The sequence below is a fragment of the Eulemur rufifrons genome, chromosome 17 (genome assembly GCF_041146395.1).
Source record: "Eulemur rufifrons isolate Redbay chromosome 17, OSU_ERuf_1, whole genome shotgun sequence".
In the NCBI taxonomy this organism is placed as follows: domain Eukaryota; kingdom Metazoa; phylum Chordata; class Mammalia; order Primates; family Lemuridae; genus Eulemur; species Eulemur rufifrons.
The window spans coordinates 65,396,988-65,418,088 of record NC_090999.1 but is presented as its reverse complement, the minus strand read 5'-3'; the positions used below and the strand labels follow the sequence as shown (position 1 = coordinate 65,418,088).

The window sequence follows — 21,101 nt, the reverse complement described above, 5'->3', positions numbered from 1 at the left end:
TGTCAACATTTTTTAGGATCCAGAGATAATTTTTTTTCCTTAGGATTTTGGTGCTAAAGAGTTGAGTCCAAGGTGAGTTAAGATGGTAATTTTGCCTGAGCATTCCCTTGATACTAGGTGACTGTGGTGGGGTGTGGAGGCTGGTGGGAGAAAAAACACAGGAGTTAATCTGATCAAGAATGGGAGCACCAAAGTCACGGTCAAAGCCATTTTACACCTTTTATACACAAACTGTCCTTGTCAGAATGACACCTCTATTGTTGGTTAGTTAGAATGTCCTCATGTGAGTCTGTATTAAGACACCGAAAAGCTCCTCAGGACTATTGCGGCTACCACCACTTCTGCCACCTGCTCTGTCCCCCTCTTGTTTCCCACCCTCGGGGACAGCTGGTCTGTGCATGGGAGGCTACTGGTTAAGAATTTGTTCTCTGGTGTCAGATAGACCAGACTTTGCATCCTGCTTCTGCTACTTCCTGGTTTGTGATCTGGGACAATCTTCTTAACATCTATGAGTTTCAGTTTTCCTTATCTGAAAAAAATGACGCCAAGGTCACTGGATACAGCTGCACAGTTTGTCCACCACACAACTCCAAGGGTGCCAGACTCATGAGCGATGATGTGAACAGTGTCTGTTGGAGCACGGTGTGCCCAACCTTCAAACCGTAAATGGCTGTCCTGAACAGTGTTACTTCATAAGGTTATTTAGGGATGCAAGATGGCGATGAATGCAAAGCTTTTAGCCAGTAGCCAGCACCAAGGGAGCACCCACATGAGAATGAGAATATAGCAGCTGTTATTTATCCACTCGTCTTGAGAGGTGACCCCTCCTCCTTCTCACCTCCCCCAACCACCATTCCCCAGCCTAACCCCACATGTTGAAGTCAAAGATTGTTAGTGGTTTTTCACAGCTGCACTTTGTATACATTATTAATACAAAAGGAAGTTTCTTCACCTCCTCCCTCTTTATAATGATTTTATTGTTTCTATAAAATAGTACATGCCCATTATACAAAATTTCACATAATACAAAAAAACAAAAAAAAAAAAAAAAGAGGAGAGTTAATACCATTCCAAATCCCACCTCTCAGAAATAACATTGTTAATATTTGGTTATCATTCTTTTTACAATTATACACACATACATAAAATATGTGTATATTTATATATTATATACACATGTAGAGATAGGAAGAAAGAAATAAAATAATTTTAGAATATTGGGATTACATTATATACACCAATTTTAGTTTAAAATATTACATTTAATTTTACTTTAAGGAAAAGATAACTGGTGAAAATAGAGAAACTGCTAAATTTTAGATACATATATATTTCATTATGAGAGATATTTGTTTCTTAAAAAAAAGTTCTAAAAGCTATCATAGATTGAAATCATTATACTTTTTACAACTATCACCTCAACTTTAAATATTATCTGTTGATCCTATGCCAAAATATGAGGAAATAAGTTTATATACTTGCTCTTTCAACATTTTTTGTTAATATTTTGCTATTTTTAAAATGTCAAATTCTATGACATTTGAGCTGTGTTTTGTATCTAGAATTCCTATGGTTACTTGATCTTCATTCCATATTGAGATTCTGTGTTCATTGATTGTCCTTTTGAATCATGATTTCTTTTCTGAGATCCTTATTTTGCTTTATTCCTCAGTTGGCCAAATTTTGTCATCCAGATTTCGAAAGAAGGACTCAGGAGTGGTAGAATTCTTAAGTGCTTGAGTGCTTGAGAATGCCTGTCTGTTCTCTTATACTTGAAAGGTAACCTGGTTAAGATAAATTTTTTCTTTCCTTAAGAACATGGTAAACATCGCTCCATTCTTTTCTGGCACTGATTGAAGTAAGGAAGTTATTTTTTCCGCCTTTTATATGATTTGCCTTGTCTACCTGGAAGCTCAGTGAGACTTTATCCTGGATGTTCAATAACTTCTACCAGGATATATTGTTCTTATGTCAGTTTTTTCCAGGTCACAATTTACCTTTTGATCTATAGATTCAAATCTCTATTTCAAGAAAGCTTTCTTCTCTTATATCCATGAATATTTGTTTTTTTCTGAAGAATTTGTTCTGTTTCTTCTTTAGGGGCTTCTACTGAGTCTATATTAGATGTATTTTACTTGTCATATATATAATTTCTCTATGACCATTTTTATATTGAAAAGTATTTTCATTTGGTGTGGTTTGCTCAGGCTTTTTACTTTTTATAACTCATTATTTTTAGTTGTAGTTACTCTATTTTGGGGGCTTCTAAAGTAAATTTAATATGTCATATTTTCATTTTTATCACTTTATCTCTGAGAAATTCTAGCTTATCTGTCTCCTCTGGTTAACTGATAAACTCTTTTGGGGGGGAACCCTTTTACGTCGTCGTCTTTTTTCTTTTTCTTTTTTCTTTTCAGACAGAGTCTTGCTCTGTCTACCCAGGTAGAGTGCAGTGGTGTCATCATAGCTCACTGCAACCTCAAACTCCTGGGCTCAAGCGATCTTCCTGTCTCAGCCTCCTGAGTAGCTGGGACTATAGGGGCATGCCACGGACGCCCAGCTAATTTTTCTGTTTTTAGTGGAGACAACGTCTCACTCTTGCTTAGGCTGGTCTCGAATTCCTGAGCACAAGCAATCTTTCCGCCTTGGCCTCCCAGAGTGCTAGGATCACAGGGGTAAGCCACCACACCTGGCCTTATTTTTAAAATTTATTTTTTTCTTATCAAAGTAAAATATGCCCATAGTTTGAAAGTCAATAATAACTAAAAAGCTAATAACAAAGTACAGTGGTTCCTGGCCCTGTGACTCACTGCCTCTCTCTGTTCCTCACCCTAGAGGCAAGTGCCTGAAATCTTTGGAGAATTCTATGGTATAAAGTCAGGTCATTCTCAGTTTATGCTACAACTTAGAAATTGTCTTTATTAAGTCTGCTAAGGCAGTTTCCATGTGTCCATCTGCTTTCTAGGTTCCAAGACTTCTATGCTGACACTGCTGGTCCTTGTGGGTTTATGTTTTAAAGAAAAAATCTTATTACTGTAGATTTTTAGTGGGGCTTTTGGAAGGGACCAAATTATACATGACTGTTCCTACAGCAATTTTTTCTTCTCTCTTTCTTTTGCTCTTAATTTCTTTGAAACCAGGTGACCTTTTGATTTCAACCCTTCCTGTACTTTTCTGGGTAGTTCCTTTCATAAAGTATATTCATCAGTCTTTTGCTTATGTTTTTCTCCATCTATCTATGTATCTATCATCACCTACCTGCCAATCATCTATGTATCTATCTAGGAATGGTAGCAGAGGTAATTTATATGCATGATTAGATTCTAAGGATCACTATTACATCTTTGAATGTTTCTGGCTACCTGCAGAAGAACAATGTGTTTGGTGGGGGTAGGTTCCATCGTCTATTCAGGCTTGCAGTATCAAATTTCTCTCCTTCCTCAGCCTGTTGCACTTCAGCCAGTTTCTCTCAGGTATGAATTGGCAAGGGGGGAGGTCCTAGATGACAGAAATGATAAAGAACACAGTTGCATCTTGGGCTACATCTCCCAGCTGTGCAGTATTGTCGACCTGAATCTCTAAAGGGACATTTCCTGCCTCTCCCTTTGGACCCACCCAAGCCCCCAGGTCATGTTGCTCCATTCAAATTATTTTGTCTATGCCTCTCAGGATTATGACTCTTCATTCAGAAGAAATTATTATGCTTAAAATTCGAGAAGGACTGTATCAGTCCAAACATCACAACATTTGGTGCGTGTGCTCTATTTGTGATTAGCAGTTGTGGCAACTTCTGTGTTATATTAAAGATGGCGCTTTTGTTTTCCGTCTTTTATTTTTCACTGGCATTGAGATATCTCAAGTGAGAGGAGTGAAATAAAATATCTTTATTCTGCCCTCTGTAACAGGAAGTATCCCCTCTAAACTTTTCAAAAGTTGACAATATAATACTATTATGTGTCTTCAGAGGACATGAATTTGCTTTTAATCACATATCAACACAATTTATCTTTTTATTCTCCTACATGTAGGTTTGCCTTGGAGTCCGAAAGAGCCAAATGTGGTTAGAGTTGGCCTCTGGCTGCTGCTGCAGATTTGTCAAATCTATCCCTATAGGCGCCCTTTGCAGCCTTGCCTCTTCCTTTTTCTGCTCTTGAGACTAATCTACCAAATAGAGGATCGGGTGTCAAAAGCAGGCTGGGCAACCTTGAGAACCTCATCTCATTGGAAGCACTTGCTCTTAAGCTGCCACTGTATTGGGGTGGGAAATAAGGTATAAAATTCAAAGCACACTGTACTTATTAAATATTGAACCTGAATTATGAAACAGTAAAATGTTTGCTAGCAATTATGCTAACATACTCAATTTAATTTCACTTATGCCAAAATGCTAATTGGAATTGAGGTCACTGTATGTGGAAAGACAATAATCAATGTGCCTAAGCTCGTCCATTAGTCATTTGCTTGGCAATAACACAGAAAAGAAACAGGAAGGAAGAGTGAATTTAAGTCTCATGGCTTTTGGCCAGATTCCAGATTTTGCCTCAGATTACCAAATAGATTTCAGAAATTTTACATAAAAGGGAGACATTTCAAGGAAAAATAAGGCCTTGTCCTAAAATCACTACTTATGATCAAAAGGGAAGGTAAATAAGAAACCAGAGCAGAGCAAAAATTGCATATTTTCCTGATGTAATTCCATTGATCTGTTTCTTTTAAATCCATTTGTTATTTTGTCTTATAAGTAAAACAGGATTTACAAGAACGAAATAATAGGTTTACAAGTGGTTTGTAGAAAGAATAGTTGATAAGAGTGTCATCAATACCCTACGAAATTGAACCAGATCAAATTTCACTCAAAACAGATGTTTGGTGTCTATGTTCTTTGCAAAAACATGGCATATCTAAGTCAAGCTGTGGGTTTGCTGGCATGTATTATCTTGCTTCATAACTTGCCCAAATATTATGAAAAATATTTTGTATTAATAATGTATTATATAATACATAGTTACATATAAATATTTTATTTATATAATTATGTATAATATAAATAAATAATTACACTTATTTATTCTCTGGACTGGAAGACAGTTACTTTTTCTTTGATGACAGTTTTCCAACGATGAGTATTATTTCCAAGAAGGTATCTTTAGTTTTAAGAGGAATGAAGCCATACTCCAGAACTACAAAGTCTTTCCCAGAGCCGCTACGTCATTTATGTTGTGGGCCAGCCAGAGACCTTAGCATCCTTGACACCCTCCCCACTTTCCCTTTGAACTCCATGCCCGTTCCAGTTAATATCCCGATGCCTTCTCAAACACAACGCAGTGAAAACAAAAACACGTTATTACTCCCCATTTCTCCTTTTGCTTCCTTGTCAAAACCATTCCTTGTTTCACATTTCCTTCTGTGTTGAACAACGTGAGTATTCAACCAGTCTTTAAGCCAGAAACTTGGGTAGTTATCCTTGACTCCCCCTGCTTAACTGATCTTCCATATTTATCATGTACTAATTCTACAGATTCTATTTTCCCAGTGTCTGTGTTGTCTGTCCCCTGCTCTCGATGTCCATGGCTAGTGCCTTGGTTTAGGCCCTTGGCACTTCTCACCTGGATTACTCCATGCCATCTTTCTATACCCCACCAATTCAGCCACTAAGGGAAGGTCATGAAATATGATATGTCACCCCCCCTTACTTAAAATTATCCCATGGTTAGTTATAACCTTCTACATAAAGTTCAAACTCTTTAGCACACAAGACCCTCATCTTCCAACTCTGGACTGCTTCTCTAGCTGCTTCTCCTTCTTTCTCTAAATGCACACTCCAACATGTCATAACCAAAATGCCATTCTCACAGATAGGCGCTTGAACATGTCATAAACATACTTCCCTCAGTTCCTTTGCACATACTGTTCCTCCAGGTGGAGTGTCCTTCCCATCCTTTCTTGTCTAGCTAACTGCTACACAACTTTCAAAACTCATCTCAAGTTATCATCTCCTCTGGGAAACTTCTTCCCTGCCCCAGTCTGATTTGGACATGGCCATAGCATCCCAGGCTTTCAGTATAGTGTTCATCTCATTGATTATTGATGGAGCTTGTTTTCCCAGGTAGATTGTGAACAGCTATATAAAGGGGACTGTGTTGCTGAATTCTAGCACACTGCCTTGCATATAGTAAGTGCTTAATACATTTTTGTTGAATTGAATGAATGAATACTCTAGGAGAGATTTGTCTTAGGTGTTGATTATCTAATTCTTATTTGGTCATTAACACTTCAGAGAGGATTAACCAGATAGAGGTGAGGGTATTTCAGGAGAGAGGAAAGAGGTCCTGGCAGAAGATGTAGAGATGGAAAGGTGTCCGTGGTCAGTCATTCACACATCCTCTTTGACACGTCTGCCAGAGTGGTCCTGCTGGTGCCAATACCTACAGATTTTTGCTGAACTGTGTGTCTTTAATTTTTTTGATTTAGAAATCTCATACAAAAGATGTTATTCAAAACTTTACCCATTTAGCAGCAAATCCTTTTTGTTAGACTCTTTAATGTAATTCTTATATATTTTAAATGTTTTTACTCATTAAATTTGACATGTCTGGGGATATTATATGTGGTTCTGAGGGTGTGTCTATGTATAGATGTTGGCATTTGGGCAGCTGAGGCTTTAAAACAAGATTCTGGTCACTTCCAATGGAGCCAAACTGGACATCTTGTATAAGGGGTCTTTTATAGACACTTTAGATCTCACAGGTAGCATGAGACTTTCTAAGTTTTATGATACACTTTCTCGACTACTATCTCTCATCAGTTTAGCTTAATGTAAAGACAGTATCTTTTTTCTACAGTATGGAACTTATTTGGGAATGAGACTTCAGTAACAAAGAATGGACATGCTTCTTCTCACCTGGCTACTCTTCCTCGAAGATCTCCAACTCCTTGAAGGTGTTTGATGTTTATCTCCTGTACTGCAAAATTAGTTCCTGTGGCCGCCTGATCTCGAACTCTTATTTGGTCTTCTAAACTCTGTAAGTTTGAGTTAAAATTCCCATTAATTTTCCATCACACAGATAGGAAAACATCATTGAAAGCAGAGGTTACAAAATTGAATGCATTTTGTAGTTAGGCTAGCCGTGTAAATGAGTGAGAGAGAGTCCTATCTCAGAGAGAAGTGACCTCTGCTAATTTATCTGAGGGAGACAGCAGTGGTTTGGTTCCAGCAGATCGTTGCCAGGTGGGAAAGATGTCTCAATAGTGTGTCAACAGAAGCTAGAAATCCAGATTTTATATGAAATATCTCAAAAATATTGACATTCAAAAATCTTTCAGAAACACTATATGGGCCAAATGAACATATTTGTTGTGCTGAGATGGCCATAGGTTGCCACTTGGCCATCATTGATATAAAAGCTTTTCACAAAAACCTATTTCACAATTGCTGGTAAATTTAGAAAAAGGGATTTTTTTCAACATGGCATCAGGCAAGGTCCTTTATGGATTGAATCAGAACCACAGCAAAGGTAAAACAATCAACACAAGCAAATCTGAATTCAAACTGTTTCATATACATGGACCAAAAAAAGTGTGTTGTTCTAAATTTCTTAAATAACATAAGAGATTTATGGCTTGTGTGTTCATATTTTGTCCTTGAGTTTTGTTAGTTATGTCTTCATTGTGTTTTGGTGTTCTGGAAATAAAGCTGATTTTCCTGTAACACCAGGTTGGTGGTCATGAGGACAGTGGTTTTTAATTTTTTATACCGATTTATAAGTATTCATTTAAATATTGAAAACATTATGCTTGCCCATAGGAAAAAATTTTATATTTTACTTGGCATTCAAACAAATTGCAGTGTAAAGGGAAGACATATAAGAAATTGCTATTTACTGGGAAAAGAGTGAGAGTATTGTATAGACCTTCGGAAAACACAAATTTGTGATTTAGAGAAATATTTAGTTTAGTGATTATATTTGACAAAGGCCTAAACTATGTTTAAACTTACATTTATCAATTTTACTAAGAAGGATTTTTGTAGCAAATTAATTATAGGAATTTCAAAGACCATATACAGAATCTTGCCCATTGGCAAACTGGCAGATTGAGAACACCTAAGGGCAAATAAAGCCTTAATTGAAGACATAAAAGTGACAAAAACACTAACTAGAGTTTGTTTTTGTCTTTTTGCATGTATGCAGGCATTTTGTTTTCTTTTTTGATAAAGATAGTAATAAAAGGAAACTTACTCTATAATATACTGAAACATTTTATAAAACAAGAATGAGTCGATCGGTGTTATGATGTTATATAGCCAACTAAATCAATATAATGTAATGAAGACTTTGGTAAAGGTAAGAAAGGAATATGCTCTACATGAGACTCTTGAGGTGTGACGGCAAAGGAGTGACAGCAAAACTAGCATGAATTTCTTTTTCCTTCTTCACAAGTTTATGGATATAAGATTTGTTCTTACCATAGATCTCAGCGACCTTAGTATATGTTTTTTTCTTTCCTTATGTTGAAAACTATTTTTTATTTATTCACTTAAAGGAAGCACTTTACGGCTTCTCTGTGGCATATCACAATTGCCAGCATCATTGCTCTTGTGATTTGGGGCCATTATTAAGTAAAATAAGGGTTCCCTGAACACAAGCACTGTGATATCTCACCTTAATAGCCCATCTGATAACTGAGTGGTGACTAATGGGCAGGAAGTTTGCATGTGCTGGACAAATGGATCATTCATGTACTCGATGGAGTGGAGCAGGACGATGCGAGATTTCATTATGCTACTCAGAACAGCATGCAATTAAAAACTTATGAATTACTTATTTCTGGATTTTTCCATTTAATATTTTTGAAACCTGATTGACTGTGGGTAACTTAAATCGCAGAACTCAAAACCACAGATAAGGGGGGACTACTGGAATGAAAGAAATCCACAAAGCAAAATATTTGAATATTCAACTTTATATAAAACTAGTAAAAACATTGTAAATGCAATTAAAATATAAAAAGAAAACTGGAAAACATTTATAACAAATGTTATTGCCAAGGGTTTCAGTGATGTGCTGTAACCAGCATGTACCTGTCTGTGAGAGCTGATTGTGTGTGTCTCTTCACATCTTTGTGTTCAGGGTCATCATTTTGGTTGTTTGAAATCAGAGTGGGAGTATTTACACCATGGAAATAGGTAAAGACTACAAATCAGATTTTTTTCCCTCTAGAAAAGAATTGATTGATGATCGTTAAACATTTACCAGCATGCCACTGGTTATTAACCTTACTATGTGAAAGATCTCATCAAATCAGTAAGAATTGAAAAGCTCTAACACCTCAAAAGATAAATTAACAAAAGACATGAACTTATCATTGGCAGAGGAAATTAAATAGTCACTTTTAAAAAGTGGATTCAACACCTTTGTTAAGGAAAAAAAAAACCTCATTTCTGATCCTGTCCTATCAAATTAGCAAAGATTAAAACAATAAATCTCGATGCTGGCATAGGTACAGTGAAAAAAAGCAATCTTAATGCTAATGGAAGTGTAAATTAGTGTAAACTTTCTGGAAATCAATTTGGCAGTATGTTTCAAGAGCTTTTACAGTGTTCATACCCTAGTAATTCCACTTGTAAGAATAGCTAGTATGGAAATAATCCAATTGCAGACATGAATTTATGCATAAGGATATTTCAGCATTAAGAGAATAATTAAGTAAATCATGGTATATGTACCATGCAAAGAGCTTTTAATGACATATGATAGAGTTTAGATATAATTTTATATTAAAAATTGTGCTTGCAAACATAGTCTCAGCCTCCGAAATGGAATACTTGGAAGGGACAATAAGGACATTCCTCTAGGTGTTTGTAGAGATTGCTATTTGGTGGTAGAATTGTGAGACATTTTTTCCCCCAAGTTTTAAAATTCTTTCCTGAACTTAGAAAATAATTACAATGAACAGTATTGCTTTTATGAATTGGGGAAAAAGCTTACAATAAAGCAGCATTATATATAAAATTTTCTCTTTTTAAGTTAAAGAAAATTAATTTTAAATTCTGTAATTACCTGCCTGCTTTTTTAAAAAAGGAACCATTTGATCTTTAAAAGAAGCAACTTAACTGTTGCCATTATGGTAGATTAAAAAAATTTTTTTTCATTCCCTTTAAGGACCTGAGTCAAGCTTTATCTCTTACTTGAATCTATCTTGCTAGGGGCGAGGGCTCCATAGCTCAAGGGTTAGAGCACTGGTCTTGTATCTTGCTAGCCAATTTGCAAATGGGCTGGCTTGGTTAATGAGTTTAGGTTCTTTTAAAATACTTGAATAGCATCCATTTCTCTATGAAGTGCTTATAATTATTTACTAAAGGCAGCCCAATAGTTTCTTCTTCATAAGGTTTTAACTATATTATCTACAGCCTTTAACATATCTTCTAATTCAGTGTTCCATACAATCAGACCAGTCCTTCTTATTTTCCCTATATATGCCAAACAATTATTACAAATATTTTGAGGTTTTGGCTTTGTGTTTTTTTTTTTTGAGACAGAGTCTCACTCTGTTTCCCGGCTAGAGTGCCATGGCGTCAGCCTAGCTCACAGCAACCTCAAACTCCTGGGCTCAAGTGATCCTACTTCCTCAGCTTCCAGACTAGCTGGGACTACAGGCATGTGCCACCATGCCCGGCTAGGTTTTTGTTTTTTTGTTTTTTTTTTTTAATATATTTTTATTTGTCCAGCTAATTTCTTTCTATTTTTTTTAGTAGAGATGGGGTCTCGCTCTTGCTCAGGCTGGCCTCAAACTCCTGAGCTCAAATGATCCGCCCTCCTCAGCCTCCCAGAGTGCTAGGATTACAGGCGTGAGCCACTGTGCCCAGCTTGGCTTTGTCTTTTTTTAAAAAAAAAAATGTTTTGGATTTTTTTTTAGAGCTAATGTAAAATAATCAATTATTATAGGAAAAGAAACTCTCAATAAGATTTTTAGAGATCTGGAAACTTTTTTCTTCTTGAATGTAGAGTATTTTACTGGGATATAATTAATATGTATTGAAATGAAGGAGTCAAAGTATACGTCCAGATGGATCTTGAAAAATGTAATAAACTATATAACAATAACTTAGATTAAAATATAGAATATTCTCAGAAAGAGTTTGATGTTTTGTTTTTCAGTTACCAAGAGGTTTTGGCTCCTAAATTGGGATCTTACTTTAGTACTGTGCTATACTTACTTGATTTTCCAGTCATTTTAAAAGGCACAGAGCTGCTTGCTTCTGGTCACTTTCATATTTTATTGTGCTTGGAAATACCTTCAATCGCTTTCAGAAATGGCATTAACGTTTTAGGTACTGCCTAAACGTTTAGGGGCCAATTCAATATGTGCTAAATACCAATAAAGTTCCTTTTAAAAGTTTGCTAACAGTTTTTAACCTTCCACTCTCCCTCAAATGTATTATGGGGTCTGCTAGACACTACGGATAGAAAATAAATTAATAAGTATTCTTGCTTTTAAATACAAATTCATGAGCAAGTTATTGCTGAGTCAATCCCATGGTTTTAATCAAATCCAGTATTCTCTCAGATAGTAGAAAAGGGCGTGGGAGGGCATGATTATCAATTCTCATGATAATTCCACAAATTTTTAGCCAGTTTCCTAAAGTGTATTCTTTGGAACCCCTGCCTGAAAGTTGTTAATTCAGATTCATCATGAACATTAGCACTTTAAAAATTCTGAAAGACCTGGAATATAAACCTGTTTGTCTTGATTTAGACAAAGAATTTTCTTTTCTCTGTATTTTCTTTAATACCTTAAAAATCATTTATTCATTCACTCATCTATTCAAGAAATATTTAAAGAGCTGTCTATAACCACACTGTTGTCTGGTATGGGATTTAGCACGAACAAAACAAAGTCTTGCTCTTACGGAGATTATATTTTAGAAGGAGAAAACAATCACCAAATACAGACCATGGTAGTTTGCAATATAAGCTATGTGATAAAAAATAAAGTAGGCTTTAAGGGCGACTGAAACTGTCAGGGTGGGCAGGGGTGCTATTTTATAAAGTGAGAGGAAATCTTTTCTTACAAGTTTATATTTGAGCAGAGACCTGAAGGAAATGAAGATCATTTCCTAGGAGTATCTAGGGGAAGATGATCCAGTTGAAGTGAATTGCAAGTGCAAGGGCCCTGAGGTCAGGGAGTGTGTGGAATATCCTAGGAAAAGCTGGGAGGCTGGGGCGGCCAGAATAAAGAACAGAAGGGCAGGAGATGGGGTCAGAGAAATTGCTGGCATCAGAGTGTGATGATTCTACAATTATAGCATTACCAATGAATTATGAAAACCTCTATTTGAAATGATTATATTAATGGAATCTTGGAGATTTAGGCTGACATAAGTACCTTAGCACAATGTCTGATATAATGTTAACCAGTTGTCTTTGCTGTCACAAAATAAATATACAATAAATATTTTTTTTTAAATAGAAGTTCATTCCTTCTACTTTTTGGCATAAATGAGCAGCTGAAAACTTGAACTGTTTCCCTCTTGGGCAACCAAAATATATTCATTTAAACTTAAACAATACTGACACATTTCTGTACTTGAAAAATGGCATTGGTGGTTGATAATCTTTGTCAAGCATTGATGCCAACATACAGGAAACAGAGAACTACCTCAATGTTTTGGCTGAGTTTTTTGACGATGCTGGTGATGGTTTGGATGTGGCTTTCCAGTAACTTCCTGGCAAGTGATTCCTCTTTTCGAAAGCCGTGAGACCCCTGGAGACAGGCAGAGATGTCCTCCTTGATGCGGAAGGCTTGTTCCAGGAGGAAAGCTATGGTTCGCTCCTGGCTGTTCAGTCTGTCTTCTAGCTGACTTCTCTGGGTGTTCGGGATGATAGGAAGAAAAGGGTGACTCCTGGTCAGGAAAAGGAAACACCAGGGGTGTTACAAGAATGAGCTGGAGGAGCCGGAAAACAGAACTTGAGTCCTCACTTCTACTCCTTTGTTTCCTCCCCTGTGAGAAATTTGGTAGGACTTTGGGCACCTGCGTGGTTAGAATCTTGGTGTGTGTCTCATCTAAGAAGCAGATCTGACTTATGCCTTGATCTTGCATCATGTGTTTTTCATGTTTCAGACCAAATTGGTGGTGGTTGGGAAAGGGTAGGGGGATTCACGAAAGAAGATACCAGAAGCCTTCTTCCAAGACTTATGTCTTCATGTAACCCTTATAAAAATTCTGCTTTAATCTAGAGGAAATTCTAAGTTCTTACATCTGTAAAAATGCCAAAGTGACTATGTTAGAGAGTTTCCCAAAGTGTGTGTCTTGGAATAGCAGTAAGATTGGCCACCACAAAAGAATTCTATGGTCGAATAAATTTAGAAAATATTGCATACAATATCCCTCCCTTGGTGACTCACGTTGTGTATTACCATATTAATGTCTAGCAGTATCATTCAGATTTTACAGATGAGGAAAATAGTTTATGAACGGTGCCAATTGTAATCCTGAAAGACATAATCCCAAATGTTGAAATCCCGAAAGATCAAAATCCCTCATGTCTAAAATCCCTAACGTTTAAAATTCCTAAAATCACAATCATGAAAGATTAAAATCCTGAAAGCCAAATTCTGGGGAAGTGATTAGTGTGTTTTCAGTTGTACAAAGGATAGTTGCATCATGTTAGGCGGAGCTATTGCCTTGCTATTGTCTTTATTTGGAAATTAAGTAAGTATGGTTTAAGGAGATGTGTCTGGGTTCCAAGTTGACAAGGGCTGAATATGTGGACTTAACTTTAGGTGTCATCTTGACTGGATTAAGGAATACCTAGAAACCTGGAAAAGCGCTATTCTGAGTGTGTTTGTGAGGGTGTTTCCAGAGATTAGTGTGTGAGTCTGAGTGCACTAGGAGAAGGAAGATCTGCCCTCAATGTTTTATGTGTTTTGATGATCATAGAAGAAAAGAAAACACAGGTGAAAAATACAAGAAATCTCCCCTGTCACATTATTCAGTCACATGTGACTCCTGTCCCTTCACACATAGCATCATGCTTGCCTTCGAAAAACACCCTTGGTCAGAGAATACAAAGAATTTGACAAGATCTGCAACCTTCTGCACCAAAGACACTTGCTGAAGCAGAAGTTCCTCCAGTGTTACAAAACACACTAATGGCGAATTATTCTTGGTTAGGGATTTCACTGTCAAAGAAGATAGATTTCTTATATTTACCACTGAATCTAACAGACAAACTAGCTCATGGTTCAATTCAGCTAATGAATGGATGGCACTTTCAAAATTGTCCCCACTATTTTTTTATCAACTATATACAATTCATGTTCCTGTTGCATCTGAAGATTCTAGAACTTATCCACTCATTTAGGTATTAATAATAGGAAAAGTGAAGCACTTGATAGATACTTATTTGAAGATTTGGTGAATTTTGCAGAAGAAAATGGATTTCAATTGAATGCCCAAACCATAATAATAGATTTGAATTGTGTGTGATCAAGGCTTCTAAAAGTGAATTTCAAGGTGTTACCAATAAAGTTGTTTTTTGTTTTTTTTTTTTCATTCAGCCCAATGCCTTTGGTGGAACATTCAAATCAGTGGATTGGCCATACCTTATGGCAATGCTGAAAACTTTGGTGTAAAAATACATCATTTGTCTGCACTGGCAGTCCTTCCAGCTGATGACATTTCAGGAGCTTTTAGTGAATTAAAGCCACATTTGCCTGAAGAAGCTGGTGAAATTACTGATTGGTTCAAAAATAATCATGTGCATGGTAGGATAAGAAGATATGCAACGGCGTTGTGCTTTTCGATCAGCAATATTGTTTCTATATATGAGTGCATTCAGAATGGGTTTCCACATACCCAGAACAACATAGAAGCATGACATAGAAGATAGAAAAATTTATTAAGAAATGTTCATGTTGGTGTATATGGAATCATAGAAGGATTTCAAAAAGAGCAGTGCCATGTAGAAAATGAATGTGAATGTGTTCGTCAAGGGGAGCCATGCCCTAAAAGAAAAAAAAAGCAGGCCGGGCGCGGTGGCTCACGCCTGTAATCCTAGCACTCTGGGAGGCCGAGGCGGGTGGATTGCTCAAGGTCAGGAGTTCGAGACCAGCCTGAGCGAGACCCCGTCTCTACTAAAAATAGAAAGAAATTATATGGACAGCTAAAAATATATATAGAAAAAATTAGCCGGGCATGGTGGTGCATGCCTGTAGTCCCAGCTACTCGGGAGGCTGAGGCAGTAGGATCGCTTGAGCCCAGGAGTTTGAGGTTGCTGTGAGCTAAGCTGACGCCACGGCACTCACTCTAGCCTGGGCAACAAAGTGAGACTCTGTCTCAACAAAAAAAAAAAAAAAAAAAAAAAAAAAGAAAAAAAAAAAGAAAAAGAAAAAAAAGCAGCTATTTATAGTCATGTAAGACTTGAAAATATAGTTAATTATCATGAAAGTCAGCCAGCTATTATGGACTACCTCCATGCAATTGCCCATAATCATCTATCCCTGTAATACACTTTCTCGTATGTCAAATTTTCTTCTTAGGTTTTTTTTTTTTTTTTTTTTAGATTTCTTCCCCACTATTTTAAATTGTCCGCATTATTATTATTTTTATAGTTTGCAATGCTATGTTATTTTACCTTCACATCATTTGCAATACTGAGGGTATAAACTGTGTCAAGACTTTTAGAGAGTTATAGTTCATTTTATGCTTTTTTTGAAATTTGACTCCAGGAAAGTATGTTATCACATTGACTTTGTAAGTATTGTGCATATATGTAAAAACATCAAAACTTCCTCAATAAATGAGGATGTCCTTTTTTGTGTATCTGCATTTGTGAACAGTAAAATTTCTTGAGATCTCGGCTCTTTGGGTGACTGCATAGGTGGTGGTGACCCAATGAGGTCTTTGATTGATCTTGTCAAACGACTTAAGTTATCCCTCACGGTATTTCAGATGACTGCAGTTATGAAGCTGGGTGCACTTAATTACTAACCATAGTGATATGCATTTATACATTTTGAATTTTGACCTATTTCTTTATGAATACAGTTTATTTGCTCATAACTGTTATATCTGTGTAACTATCATTAATATTCCTGAGTATTTATGCTTGCAAAAATATGTATGTTATTATTGTCTATTATGTAAAGTGGACTATAAAGTGTTCTGTCATGTTTTTATTTGTATTTTTTTATTTTTTTATTTTTTTAGAGACAGGGTCTCACTCTGTCACCCAGGCTGGAGTACAGTGGCATCATCATAGCTCACTGCAACTGCAAACTCTTGGGCTCAAGTGATCCTCCTGCCACAGCCTCCTAGGTAGCTGGGAATACAGGTGTGTGCTACCACACCTGGCTAATTTTCTTATTTTTTGTAGAGACAAGTCTCACTATGTTGCTCAGGCTAGTCTCAAGCTCCTGGCCTCAAGTGATCCTCTTGTGTTGGCCTCCCAGAGTGCTGGGATTGCAGGTGTGAGCCACTGCACCTGGACTTCTGTTGTGTTTTTGTATTTCTGAAATAAAATTTCCTTTTAAAAATGTAAATAAATGTTTTTTAAAAATTTTAAATTATTTTTTCCAGAATTACGTTTTGAGGATTTTGATCTTTCAGAATTTCAACATTCAAGATTATAGTGATTAGGATTACATCTTTCTGGATTATGGCCAAAACCCATTCATGGAGTTTTTAACTAGTCCTAGGTCATCCAAAGCCCACATGCTAAAGCACTTGGTTATATTGTTCCCAAGTACAGGTCACTTCCAAAACTCTTGTGTGCTCTGATTTCTGACTTCATACCAAGTCACATTTTGTATAGATGAGCATGACAATATTCCATTAAATCTATGTAACTGAGAATTAGTTTACTTTAAATTTGTCTGTTATGCTATTAAATTTCTTGGGGACTTCTTATTTACCTTATGACTCAATGGAAGCAGCTTTGGGTTTTCTTTCATCTGTTTCATATATTGAGCTTCTGCATGAGTTTTTATTTGAAGAAATGTTTCAGTGTCTCAGAACTATTTATTTGGCAGAGCCAGGATTAGACCTAGGGAACCTGTTACCTAGCCTAGGAGCTTGCTATGATGCCACCTCCAAATGGTAGCAAAGTATTTTTGTGAATATTGCTAGAAAGAGAAGGCAGCGTAGGAAAAGAGGATTTTGTCTTGTTAGGAACTAGGAGTAAAGTAATGAGACAGACAAAGCCCCTGCCCTCTAGGAAATATCTGTTTGTATCTATACATTTATGTAGATATATAGATATACAGTATATATCTTTTAAAAAATGACTGTTATATATGCTGGATCATAAAAAGTCAAGGCCTAATAATTCACACTCATTCCCACTGCATAAGCCAGAATAACTATTTGCTTTGGACTAATGGTGACAAATTTTCTTGGAAGTGAAAATGTCCCGAGAACAGCAGATTTGGGGGCCAGATTGTGAACATTAGCATTTTCTGAAGACTGCAAGTATCAGCTAGGGTTGTATTTAGCTGTGTGTGTCAGAAACCCAAAGAGAGTGACTCGAATAAGGAGTGTTTATTTGGCTCATGTAACAAGAAGTCTAGAGGTAAATGGTCCAGGGCTACTGTAGCTGCCCAAGGAAGTCACCAAGCACCCAGGCTCCTTCTGGCTTCCCGGCCCACTTTCAGTGTTTGACAGTCACCCTCAGGGTCTCAAGGCTGTTGTTCCACCTTGAAGTATTGTGTCCCCATTCCAGATAGAAAAGACGGATGGCAAAGAATAAAATGTGTGCGCCAGTGGAGTTTGTTCCCATCCCTCCTTTTTAATATCAAGAAAACAGCTTTTCTAAAAGACTCACCAGGACACATTTGTCTGTATTTCATTGGCTGAACCTGTGCCATATGATCACCTCTTGTAACTTCTTTTTTAAAAACTGGGCACTATTGCGGCCTTAAGCAAAATTGGGACTTTTATCAGCAAAGGAGGGAATGTGTATTAGGTTGGTTACCAGTGATATTTGCATGCTATGCTATTGTTCTTTTCTCCTTTTTTTTTTTTTTTTTTTTTTTTTTTTTTTTAGACCTAGGTAACCTATGACTTGGTTATATTGTCACAGGTAACACTGTGTTGAAGGTGACACAGAGTCTCACTCTGTCACCCAGGCTAGAGTGCAGTGGCATCATCATAGCTCACTGCAACCTCAAACTCCTGGGCTCAAGTGATCCTCCTGCCTCAGCCTCCTGAGTAGCTGGGACTACAGGTATGTGCCACCATGCCCGGCTGATTTTTACATTTTTTTGTACAGACAGTGTCTCATTCTGTTGCCCAGGCTGATCTCAAACTCGCGGCCTGAAGTGATCCTCCCACCTCGGCCTCCCAGTGTGTTGGGATAACAGGGGTGAGCCACTGTGCTCGGCCCTCCTTTTTACCATCAATTTTATATCAAGCATCTTTGCCAAAGGAATTTAAAAAATAAGAAATTGGTTGTTTGCTCTCTACAACAAAGTTCCCCTGGGCAGTGCCAGAAGCTGGTTAACAGTTGGCGACAAACATTGTTGTTGTTACCCTAGTGATGACTGTGTACAAGGATCAGTGTGTGTGAACAGAAAGGCCCAGTGAAGTCAGAAGAAACTGGCTGGAGCATTAAGAAAGAAGAAGGACTCATGCTGTGCAGATAAAGAAAGTATAGTAACATATTTTTTCTTTCTGATTTAGTAGCTTCATAATTCATCTTTATAAAATTGCCCAAGAGAAATACAATGCAAGCCTCATATATAATTTAAAACTTTCTAATAGCCATATTAAGAAAACTTTTTAAAAAACTAATGAAATTAAAGTAGTATATTTATTAAAATATATTTATTGAAATATATATAATTATGATAATAATATATTTATTAATAGACACCCAATATGTTTAAAATGTCACTGTAACATATTATCAATATGAACTTTTTTAATGGAATATTTTACATTCTTTTTTATACTAAACTTTTGAAATCCACTATGTATTTTATACTCATAACACAACTCAATTGGGACAAGCCACATTTCAAGCACTCCAGTGGCTATTGTATCAGACGGCACACTTCTAGAAACTGAGATTCGGAAAGAAGGAAGAAAACGTCACTGAGCCGTCACAAGCATCACTACCATATCCATACACTACTCCTGCACTTTAAAATAGTTATAGCTAACATTTTTGAGCATTTAATAAAAGCCAGGCCTTGTGGCTAGCACTTCAAGTGGTTCATTTGTTGATCTTCATGATAACACTGTGAGGAATGTATTAATATTACCACATTTTAAAGATGATGAAACTGAGGCTTATAGGGCTTGAATAACTTGCCCAGTGTCACCCAGATAACAATGGTGGGACCAGTATTGAAGCCTAGGCAGTCAGACTCAGAGTCCATGCTGTGTGAGACACAGAGAAGAGGTCGTCTCCAACCTCTGCGTCAGAATCACCCTTGGAATGTCCTTACTCTTTATTTTACCTACTATTCTAACAAGCCAAGTTAGATGGTTTCTGGATCCACATAAATGTAATACCTGATAATTTTATGTTGAGGAGAGTGCTGCCTACTAACAGCTGGAAGAAATAATAGGTTAAAGGTAAAGATTAGCAAAAAAATCAAAAGTTCAATGAAGATGAACAAAGTAAATTAGAAAAGGAAAAAGACAAAGGCTAGGGATATTTAGTGTAAGGGTGAAAAACATGTAAAATCTTGGTAGATCCTATTGGCATTAGTATATTACTGCTTCCCTTTTCAGATAAACTTCTTGAAAGAGAAAGCTACTTTTGTTGTGCCTTTCAACATTTGCAATTTGCTTCTTACCCCAGGATAATCCTCCAGAGAGTGTATGCACTCCCTTTCTCTCTCTTTCCCCATCTCTCCCTTTCTCTTTCATCTCTATCTGTCTGCTCACTCATTCTGGGGGAAGCCAGCTGCCATATTGAGCAACCCTGTGGAGAGGTCTATGTGGTGAGGGACTGAGATCTCCAACAGCAGCCAACAAGGGACTGAAGTGTCCTACCCAAAGCAATGCGAGTGAGCCATCCTAGGAGCAGATCCTGCAGCCCCAGTCAAGCCGTCAGATGACTGCAAACTCAACTGACATCTTGACTGCCACCTCACGAGACACTCTGAGCCAAAATCACTCAGTAAGCCACTTCTGAATTCCTGATTCACAGGAACTGTGAGATAAATATTTGTTGTTTTGTGCCACTGAGTTTTGGAATACTTTGCTACACAGCAATAGACAACTTATATAAGCAGTAATCTATGTGAGAAATGAGGAGGATCTGAGACTAAGATGGTGATTTTGGACATAAAGGAGGAGGACAGATGTTACAAATATTAAGAACCTAGAAGTTCTAGAGCTTTGAGATAGATAGGAAATGGGCCTGGGAGAGGGAGAGATTCTAAAATTTCTGATTTGGGCTTAATGAATGATAATTACTTTTGTCAAGACTGAGATTTTTTTAAAAAAAGCATTAGGCTTGGGGGGAGGAAACAAATTTGAGATTTTTAAAGGGCATCCATATGGAGATGCCCACTGAATAGTCTGAAGTGTGTCTGGAGATAGAGATATTTGGATGTTATCAGAAAAATAAAGGGTAGTTGAAGGCTTGAGTGAAGATCATGAGATTACCTGAACTGGCAGGACTGTGTGTGTGTGTGTGTGTGTGTGTGCGCGCGTGTGTGGGTGTGTGTATGATAGGGAACAGACATTTTTACACTTAGGTTGCTTTCAAAAAGAAGAGTTGCACCTCCACCACCCACCTTGGTCCCTACCCTATCACAGATACCATAGCTTCTGGTGGGGCACGGGGCCTGAGAAATGATGGGGGCTTCTGTGGGACTCACGGAGCAGACTTTGGTCCCATGGAAAATACTGCCGTCCCCCTTGCTCAGGGGTCCTGTTGTCTCTGCAGACCCAGCGCACCTCTGCTCAGCTCTGGCTGGGTCTTCAGAGGGCTCATCCCCTTCAGCCTCCTGGGAAAATAGAAGCTTTCAGCGAGCAGGGGAGTTGAGGGTTAGTGTCAACATGTCAGCTAAAGGAAGTCTGCCCCAGGGGAATGTGACAGCTCATCTGGGACAAAGCACAGAAAGAAAGGGAATGAGTTACACAA

At 37.3% G+C, this 21,101-nt stretch overlaps 1 protein-coding gene across 1 annotated transcript in view; it reads right to left on the bottom strand.

The window, feature by feature from the left end:
• The window catches only part of FAM81B (family with sequence similarity 81 member B), a 61,598-nt gene that overhangs the window by 24,409 nt on the left and 16,088 nt on the right, over window positions 1–21,101 (bottom strand). The window contains 2 exon segments of the mRNA XM_069492727.1: window positions 6,902–7,020; window positions 12,658–12,901. Of these exon segments, the coding sequence (XP_069348828.1) occupies window positions 6,902–7,020; window positions 12,658–12,901 (363 nt within the window).